This window comes from Erithacus rubecula (genome assembly GCF_903797595.1).
Source record: "Erithacus rubecula genome assembly, chromosome: 1".
Classification (NCBI taxonomy): Eukaryota; Metazoa; Chordata; class Aves; order Passeriformes; family Muscicapidae; genus Erithacus; species Erithacus rubecula.
In genome coordinates, this window is record NC_136658.1 from 28,811,707 (window position 1) to 28,821,905 (window position 10,199).

Sequence of the window (10,199 nt, forward strand, 5' to 3'; positions counted from 1 at the left end):
TGTATCTATGTGCCTGTGTATATTTATTTATGCAAACATATTTATCTGCACATATGTAAATGTATATATACATACATACAATTATTAAATATATCAAGGTATCTGGAAAACAGTTGCTCCATTTTGGTTTACAGGTTGTCTGCTACCCTAAAGAGCTTGAGGTAGTATTTTAAAGAAAATTCCTTGCAGGAATCAAGCATAGACAAGGCTTTTTCAACATGCCACAAAGTGGTATTACCACTTAAAAATCGTGAGGTCATTCACAGGAAAAGATCTACTGAGAGGAGAAAGTGTCTAAGAAGAAAAAATAAGATATAGAATCAAGCTATGATGCTTCCCCCCTCTTTAACATCTGCTATATTTTGTGGTACACTGATTTAATTTCCTTCTAAAATCACAGACTCCAATCCCTGGGGTTTTTTGGGGGTTTTTTTTGTGTGTTTTACCTCTCATGGTTTCTTTCTTTCTCCCCACATAAGTGATAGGGTAAATTATTTTGCTGATTAGTCTCATATAGGGGGATTTGCTGGAAATTAAGGTCTATATTAACTAAATCTAGGCAGAATGAGTGGCTCTGCAATCACAGATACAATTCTTTTCTAGTTGGAAAATAAAACTTGGATCAGGACATCCTTATTTTATATGCAGTCTTACACTTGAAATTTTAAGCATGCTTTTTTCCTTCTCCTCAGTTTATATACAAGGACACTTTTCCTGAAACACAGGCCAAAGGTGAAGGTAAGCAAGCAGTATTTTGTGTCTATTAATGTACATTTGGATATTTTGTACTTTGAACTCTTCGTGAGGCTCAAGAATTATTCCTTTACTTCTGCTTACATCCCAAGAAATGCAGTTGAAATTTCTGTAGAATCACAGAATGGTTTGGGTTGGAAGGGACCTCAGTGATTATCTAGTTTCACCACCTCTGCCATGGCAAGGGACACCTACCACTGGATCAGATTGCTGAGAGTCCCCAGGCTACTCCAACATGACCTTGAACATTTCCAGGGGTGGAACATCCACAGCTTCTCTGGGCAACCTGTGCCAGTGGTTCACCACCCTCAAAGTAAAGAATTAAGTCTTAATATTCAATCTGAACTTACTCTCTTCATTTTAAAGCCATTCTCCTTTAATTCTATCATTAGATTATGTTTAATAGTGTTTGGTTTCTGTACCAAGATACATAATATTCCAAGGAATCTTTCCCCTATTCCTGTTTTTCTTTTGACAGTTTGTTTTTGGAATATGGCCTGTTCTGTTTGTGGAGCCACCTAAGAAGCTTTGACTGAGCCCTGGGCAGCCGCACGCGATCCCCTGGCCTGGCTGAATAAAGCATTTCAACAGTTACTCTGGCTGAAGTGTCCAAATTATGGATCAATCCAAGCACCATTGCTGTTAAAGGACTTGTCTGTGCTACCAGGCCAGTCAGCCAGAGCAGAGCAAAGAGCTGGCACACTAGGGAAAATAGTGCAGCTTTATTCTGAGTTGTTAAAACAAAGATTAAGATGCAAGGGTTTATGTATATATTGTATAGCTGATGATATTGAGGTAATATTTCGTGCTGGTCACAGAAGACTAACCAATTTTGAAGTGGATTGCATATGTTTTTTTCATTCAGTTTTTTGTTTATTCTGTGGTCTAAACTAATATTAGTAACTGAATGACAAAACCAGGCCATAGATGGCCAAGCTAAGCATTTGTGTGGCCTATAGTGAACTGAATGCTTAACCCAAACTACTTTAACCTTGCACTTTTATACAATTAATGAAGTATGTAACGGTTGATTTAGGCCTTTATTCTAACTTGCTTTTCCACAGTCTCCTTTGCAATTTGTATTTTAAGCAAAATGGTTGGGATACCTGTGCCATTTTAGTTCATTTTGTACCAAACTTCCATTTTCTCTTTAGTCCAACTGAGAAGTTCATCATGGAGGATGTTCCAAAGTGTGACCAGCAGAAGACACTGAAACAGTGAAGCCTTATAGGTGTTGCTGTTTGTGTCTGGGAACTCAGTTCCTAATTTGTTTGACCAGTGATTCATCACAAAACTGTAGAGTGACTGTAGAAACATACAAAACATTCTTTATTATTTTTTTGTTATTGTTATTTACATACATTCCTTTTCTATCCCTTTCTTTAACTTCCCATTTCCCATTCATACTACAGATTGACAAACACCTTAGATGTGCTCTAGTTCAGCTTTGAATTCATCTTTCTCTTATTTTACAAGTCTTAAATATTGGTCTGACTTTCAGAAGCATCTTCTTATTGAGAAACTTCAAAGGAGGAGTAAAGAACAAGACTAAGGTTGAAGATATCCCCAAATACAAGTGGCAATGCTTTGCTTCCTTTTAATCTGTCACATGCTTAGTCTGTGAGAAAGCTGGCCACCTTTTAAAACCAGACTTAGGGGATTAAGGGAGGAGACAAACACTGTTTTCTGCAATTTTTGTCTGCCCAGCTGCTGAAAGTTAATAAGTAAATGTAAAGAAAACATTAAGCTTAACACAGTTTTTCAAAATATACCTCATATGAAGGCTGTAGTTTTGATGCTCTTGGTTTTGGGGCAACTAACAGAGTCTATCTCTGTGCCTACGTGCTGCCATTCTATGCAATTTTTGTCTGCTTTTGATGCTCTGAGGGATTTCTCCTTCTTGTTATGAGGAAAAAAACGGAAATGCTCAGACTGATCCAAAAATCCCATTCTATATTGATTTACAGCATGCTCACAGCAGCAGAGAGTGGTAATGTAGCTGTAAAGCTGTTCCTAGGTCTCAGAGTCCTGACTATTGAACAATCAGTGCTGGCTAAAATGGTCTCTTCCCTTTAATGTTTGCAGTTCCTCTGCAACTTTGTCATCCATCAGTAAATCTCCTACTGATGTGAAACTCCAAATAAAAATGTGGCTTCTGTTATGTGATGACCCTGGATCCTTGAGATCAAATAACTCCAAACTGCACTAGAAAAAGATAGTTAACATGGAGTGAGTTCAATGAGGTTTAAGCACGTGCTGATAGCAGTGCATTTCAACATGTACCCCCCTGTAAAGACACCTGAAGGGTAATTTCAGAACAGCTTTGGTATCAGTAGGCTCCAGTTCCATAGACAAGGTCAGCACCTGTTTTGGGAAATTTGAGTGTTCTTCAGACTGCAAGAAGTTAGCAGAACTAGCACAGAGGTAGGAAATGCTGTTATGGATCAGGTGTCTTCAATTATCCAGAAGGTATATTTTTTCTAAAGAGATTTGAGAACTGTTTCAAAAATGTAGCTAGAAAATAAGTGCCTGCCTGTTGACCTTCAGGCTTTCTCAAGCATTTTTCCACACACTGTATCCCATGTTCTTATTAACTCTGTTTACATGTGTTCACAAGTTAGGGAAGAAGTAAGAGAAGCTGTACAGCAGCAAGACATATCAACAGTCACTTGTGACATCTGCTGGGTATGACATTATTTTTACAGAAATGAAAAACCATTTATTTTAGTGGCCTTAGTTTTGTTACTGAAGGCTCTGGGGGCTCTGTTTATTTTAGTAATTGCAAGAACCAGAGTGTCTTGAAAAGCCATTTTCTTATTGATCAGGCATCTCTACATTGGTATATTTTAAAGAAATTTGTGGATTCTTCTACACATTTGCAGTTAGGAAGTCTATGATGGGGGGAGGGTTCAGATCTTGTTGAATTGTCAAGATTTAAAAGAAAAGTTGGAAAACCTCATATTTAATTTTATACTGCTATTAGTTTTTCATTCATGTATTATTTGTCATTGATGTTTTCTTCTTTTAAAAAATATATGCAAATTAGCTCCTTTCTACATTCCAAATGACCAAAAACAGATACACTTCTACCACTCTGGCAGCAGCCTTTCTTTCAACAGGTTATATTAGACCCTGAAGAATGTAATTTACCTGTGTATCCTTCTTAGGATAAATAATCTAAAATCATGGGTGCTTTGGTTTGACTGCCTTACTGATCTTGTGAGTGATATTGAAAATGACAAGCTAGTTTTAACTGCATGTCACAGAAATTCAGACTGCCTTTCTAGTGCCTGGGAGGACATACATTCTTACTCCAGTAATGTGTTAAATGTCTGTTAATTGATTTTTATTTATATCACTTGTATGACAATGTTGATTTTCTTTTTTTTTCTACAGACCTTAGAGCAGTATATCCTAAACTTTTCTTGCACTACATCTTCCAAGTCATGTGATCCTATTATTTGAGTAGGATTCAGACAGCAGCTACTTCAAGGAAGTAGCTGGAAGTAGCAGGTGTCATTTGATATTCTACAGGATGTGTTGGACAGACTTAATAGCAATGAACTCTTCTATTCCTTAATATCCATGAAGAACCAGGAAATCTGCCACAATATGACCATCGATTTGACACAGATGAGCAGCAAGTAGCTCTGCAGTCCATGAGCTTAAAAGTTCTTTCTTGGAAATAAGAGGAAAAACTTCAAAATTACTCTTACAGTACAGATCAAACCCATTTTTTTTTTCTGTGATTTTAGATTTTTTAGATACAGCTCAAGACATGCATTCTCCGGAACTGAAGATGTGAGGAGATCTCAGAATCTCATCCGTGTTTCAAAGGCAGTGTTGTTGGCTAGCAGCATTAGTCATCTCCAGGCTTCATCTTAATGGTTTTTCTGTTAGCACAGGGCTGATGTGCTGCCCATGAGTGTTTCAGAACTCCCCCTAGTCAGAGTTGGAATATGCAGTGTTACCACTTGCCAGTCTACCTCTGTCATGTATTGTACCATACCTGTGCCCTTAATTACAGCTGCCTGAATGTGTGCACATTGGAGCAGCCTGACTTAGACCGTGCAGCCCCTGGGAGTGGCAACAGTGTTGTATTGATTCTGTTCACTCCCTGCTAACATCCTCACTTGTTTGGTGTCTGTCACTTACAGCTTATGCTCAGTTTGCTGTTAATCTTTGTGTAAGTCTGGCTGCTCTAGAGAGAGATTTGAGTAGGAGGACTTCAATTCAGACAGGTGTAGCAAAATCTTTTGGGAGGGATATAGTGGAAAATATTGCTCTATAATTAGTTTTAATTCTCTTTTATTCCTGTTCTGTGCTGTCTTGCTTGGCTAGAGCTGAATTCTATGATTTGAAATGCAGTTGATTCTTTTGGCTGTTGTGGATTTGCTTTTAACACCTTTCAAGCAGCTGAATGTCTTTTTCAGGAAACACTGCCACATGAATCTCAGCAACAAAAAATCCTCCCAATACCACCAGTGTTTCTCACAGTCACTATCACCTTGTTTAATCTGCATACAAGGATTGCAGTAATACCATTTTTTTTAAATCTGTTTCTCTCTGTGGATATATTGCACATTTTAATAGCAGGTGGTGAAACAATTCAGTACAGCACTGCTCAGAGGAGCTGTAACAGAGCAGCCCTGCTGTTTTCTTTAGCAGACATCAGAATTTGGGTACACACATCTATTTTGGGGAAATGTGTGCCCCATAATTTAGATTAATATATTCAGGTAAAACTTTCAGTTTACTTTGAACTCCATCTGCACTTTATAAGTAGGGAGTGGGAGGTTTAAACTGCGAAGTGCTGATTGACTGTGAGACTTTATCATGAAGAGGGATAAATGTTGGAGTCTTTATTACACATGAGCAGAGCAAAGCCAGAAGGAGATTAAGAAATCTTACATGAAAAGAGAATGACAAAAGATTAAGCACAGAATCCCCTAGTATTACGTCAACCACCCTCCTTGTATCTGCACTTTAGATACTTGAATGTTTTGCTATTTATACATTTAACTTTCCTCTCTTCACCACAGAAGTGATGTAGTTTCTGTTACATTCAGTTCATTGTAGATGACTTAGGGCTGTTTTATGAGGATGGAACGTGACATAGATTGTTTTGTACATGAATGAATGCATTTCTAACCTATCTGGAATGTCCTCTTGTCAGCTTTGTCTGAGAGTCTGTAACCTAAAGACAGAGAACATTCTATATAACTATTAAAATTGGTTTTGGGTCTCTTTGTTCAGTTTCTCACGCACAACTGCTTACAGCTGTCAAGTGCCTGATCTAGTTGTTACAAGGCTTTTCTGAGAGCTGGGTCTATGTTTTCTTCTGAGGTCTGTAAGACAAAGTCTTTGGTAGGTGAGGGCTAATTTTTGTTTAAAATTCTCCTTCTGCAGGAATCACGGCGCTATTCTTAGTGGCTTTCCAGTTATCCAATACTCAAACTTGAGCCTGGCTACCCACCTTCCTGGTGTTGTTGCATCTTTCCAGGCTTTGAAAGCTGGGTGAGGGATTTACCTGTACAGGAGGTCTTTATTTTGGGTTGTGTAGTTCAGTGACAGGCAGTGTGAGGGTGCAGCAGTCAAGCAAGCACTTTATGTGGAGCCCCCTTGTTGGAGCTCCCACCCAGGTGCTCTAACAGCGCTGGGGACAGGGGAATTTGTATGTACAGTTTGAGAGGCAGCTTTGATGCCTGAGCTTCTTATTTTACTGCAGAACTCTCCCATTTTGCTTGTTGAAATTGTTTAGGTTTGACTAAGTATGTAATTGTAGATTTAAGCACCAAGTTCAGAGTTCATGTGAGACCCTAAACCAGTGCCTGCAATTTTTTTTTTTTTGCATATATATGACACAAATTGAATCTGCCTGATGTTTAGGAGCAGATTGTTAAGATTTTTTAAAATGTAAAGATAAAGGGTCTTTTGTTTATTTGTCCACAGGAATAGCTATAAGCACAATCTTAGATTCCTCCTTCTGTCCCCAAAGCTCTGGAACATATATGTTTTTCTCCAAAGACAGTGCTGAATAAAATGGCTCATAACAAGTTAAGTACCAAAATGATTTCTACATTAAAGCTGTGGAAGAACTTTGTGTATACTATTGCTCCCTGAATTTTGGAGGAGGGAGTTTCAAGCAGCATAAGCAGTAGTTACTCCTTAGACTGAACAGAAACTATTTTTTTCTCTGGATTTTCCAAATTGATGGTGACTGTTTTATGTTGGTTGTTGATCTCAGCTTAATGTACAGATGATGTTACAGTCTGATCAAACACTATCTGTCCACCTGGAGTGGACATTAAATCTGTTTGTTACCTGACCAAACTTCCTAACATTGACACTATGAGTTCTAACATATGAGTTTCTCTTCCTGAAATTCAGTACTACAGTTGCAAATAGATAACACTGTGACAGATCAGTAGCAGTTGACTTGTAGAACACAGCTACGTTGAGAAATGCTTATTGACAATTTTGATACACTGAACTGACTCTTCCTACCAAACCAGCTGCTAACTAACATCTGGCTTATATGTATCAGCATATCCTGTTTTCTGAAGCACAGTAGCTTTGAAATATTTAATGTTTCATTTGTTATTCATGCTGCAGTCAAGCACTAATTTGTGTCTTTATAGTACAAAGTATTAAAGAATTTTGTTTTAAATACAACTTTTCCCAGGTGGTTCTTGGCTTATGTGGTGCACAGGGCTGGCTGGTTCATCTGGATGCTGTCAGTGGACGGGTGGTTGTGCATCTTGGCTGGTGGTGTGCCAGTAGAACAGCAGGATTTGTGTGTCCTGCGTGGATGGGGAAGCTGCCAGCAGCCAAGAGCCTCCATGGCAATGGGGTTCCCCAGACTTTCTGCCTTCTGCTGGGGCCCTTTGAGCACTGGGCCTTTCTCAGAGGTGTAGTGTGGCTGTAAACACTTCAGGACTATCTTCCCTTCAAAGCCTTCCCCAGCACACACCAGTTAGAAGGGACTGCAGGTGGGAAAGTGAGTGTCAGGTGAACATGCAGGGAGCACAGAGCATGCAGTTTGCACATCCTTTGCTTCAGCCTTTTCCTGTTCCTTTCAGTGAGAGAGGAGGATAATCACTGCAGGGCAGAACCTTTCCAGGCAGGAATTGTGGGCAGCCAGGCACTAATCCAGCAAGTCTCATCACACCCCAGCAGCCAGAGTCTGGTAATGGCCATAAGGTGTTTTCCCCACTTCCAGCTGCTCTCCTAGCTGCTCAGAGAACCCATTTTCTCCTGCTTATCTCTCTCAAAGCTGTGTCTCTGCAGGAACAACCTGGAATTGACTATTCAGGGGCCAAGCCACAGGGCAGCAAACCTCAGAGCCAGTGGTATAAACGGCTGGGGCAAGCTGTGCCACCTCCCCTCAGTGGTGCTGTGTACAGAGGCACATCCAGACTCCACAGATAAATGTAGCCAGAACACTGGGGCTGGGTGAAATCCAGCTTTGCATATTGAGCTTGTGGCTGGTCTAGAACTGAGTAATACTTCAAAATTTCCCTGGGGATAAAAAACATTGTGGTTCTGTCAAAGCACGCAAACAGAAAATTGAATTTTGAGCTTGACGATTCCCTTTTAAGACTGCCAATTTACTTGCAGCTTTACTAATTTCTTTTTTCCCCCACTTCAACTCCCCCCTTGTTTTTGTTTGGGTTGGGTTTTTTCAGAGGGGAGGTATTTTGTTGGAGTTGGTTGGGTTTTTTTGAGGGGGGGGTGGTTTTTTTATATTTTAATTCAGCCTGTTCAAAGGCTAAAAATGAAGGTCTATACTTGCACCACTTAAGTCCCAGTGGCTCTAATAATAGATTAGGCTATTCATGGTGCTGTATGGAGAGATTTGCTTCCCGAGGGACTGACTATCCAGCCTGGATATTTGTTGGAAAATTCATAGAGATGGATGAGACACTAAAGAAGGATGGAGGAGTTACTAATGAAGCTGTGGTGGGTCTGTCTTTTCTGTGGGTTACTTTTGAAGACTCCTCTGATGGGTCCCCATGGGGACAAGGACAAATGTCTGGATTCAAACTCAGTCACCCAAGAGGAGATAATGTGACGAGCTCAAGAAGAAGTCCTTTGCACCCTCAGCAGGAACAGAGCTGGGATGATGTCCTCGTTCACCTTTTGTATGTAAGGGACATATAAAGCTCTGTATTTACCCAGACAGAACTAATGTGTGAAGCACTGTGTGTGATGGATAAAACATCCGAACCTACAAGCAGAAATTGTGCATTTGCTTTAGAACTATTTTGCAATCACTATAGTTAATTTAGCATCCTGGCTCCTAAATTCCTTTCCGAGGTGAGTCACCCCCAAGCTGGATCTCTCACCTTGCTCACATCCAACACCCAAGGCTCTCAGTGCATGACACTTTCCAGCTGCTACAGCAATACAAATAGCCACTAAAAACATCCAACCTCATTAATCACTAAGACTGACTTTATAATGCATGCCAGAGGCACACACCAACTTAATGAAATTAGCAGTAATTAGTGGCCCTGACTCACACACACAGGCCCCAGCTGGAGCAGGTGCTGTGGACCTTGTGCCCACAGCACAGCACCCAGCAGCACCTTGGGACATGGAGGAGCTGACTGATCTCCCGTCCTGGAGATCAGGTGGGTGAATGCTAATCAACAGCAGCTCGCAGGATCCCACAGAAATGGGATTAAGCAAGTTACTCTGCTGATGCAAACTGATGTCAAACCCCTAATATTTATAGGCTAGCTGAGTATCAGAGCTGCAGTGATTTATGTGGGTGTCTAACCTTAGCACTGCTTTCTCCTCATGGCTGGTGTGTTGACTCAGTGCCGAACAGCGGAACGGAGTACATTTGTTAAAATATTGCAGTATTGTAGAAAGCCTGGGGACAAATCCAACTTCACAGGTAGGAGAAGTGATGAACAGAACAACCAGATCCTCTCTGCAGCCAGGCAAACCTGTCCAGGCACTTGTGACTCATTGCTTTACAGGGTTTTGTTACTTAACAGGGATTTGTTCATTTGGAGTCCTCTAAGGGTTGATTTGTTCTGGGTTTTTTTTTCTTCTATTTGTTTAGCATTTTTTCTTTAATCATCTCATTTTTAACATCCCAACTCAGCTGAAATGAAAGCAAGATTAAGTGCTAGTTACAAAATGAAAAACGACAATGAACCTGCAAGCCACAGCATGAAAACAGAGCTGCTACAGAAGGGATATTTTTACACAGGTTATCCCAAAAGCAAACAAACTCCAGCTGTTTTCTTGCTGCTGACATTAATTAAAGCAGGAGGGTTGATTAACGCTGTGGACTTGTTTCTGCTGAAAATCTCTCTGCCACATCCCCCTGGATTTGGCAGTTCACTATCAATTTGCTTTGCAACCAAGGCACTCATGCACATCCCTCCAGAGTGGATGTGGCTCTTCAGTAACGCCCAGGACATCGTGGC

At 40.3% G+C, this 10,199-nt stretch overlaps 1 protein-coding gene across 1 annotated transcript in view; it reads left to right on the top strand.

The window, feature by feature from the left end:
- Positions 1-1,347, top strand: part of ACER3 (alkaline ceramidase 3) — a 48,554-nt gene extending 47,207 nt beyond the window's left edge. The window contains exons 10-11 of the mRNA XM_079310793.1: positions 693-738; positions 1,232-1,347. Coding sequence (XP_079166919.1) covers positions 693-738; positions 1,232-1,285 — 100 coding nt within the window. The 3' untranslated portion in view covers positions 1,286-1,347. The remainder of the gene's footprint in view (positions 1-692; positions 739-1,231) is intronic.
- Positions 1,348-10,199: the final 8,852 nt, after the last annotated feature.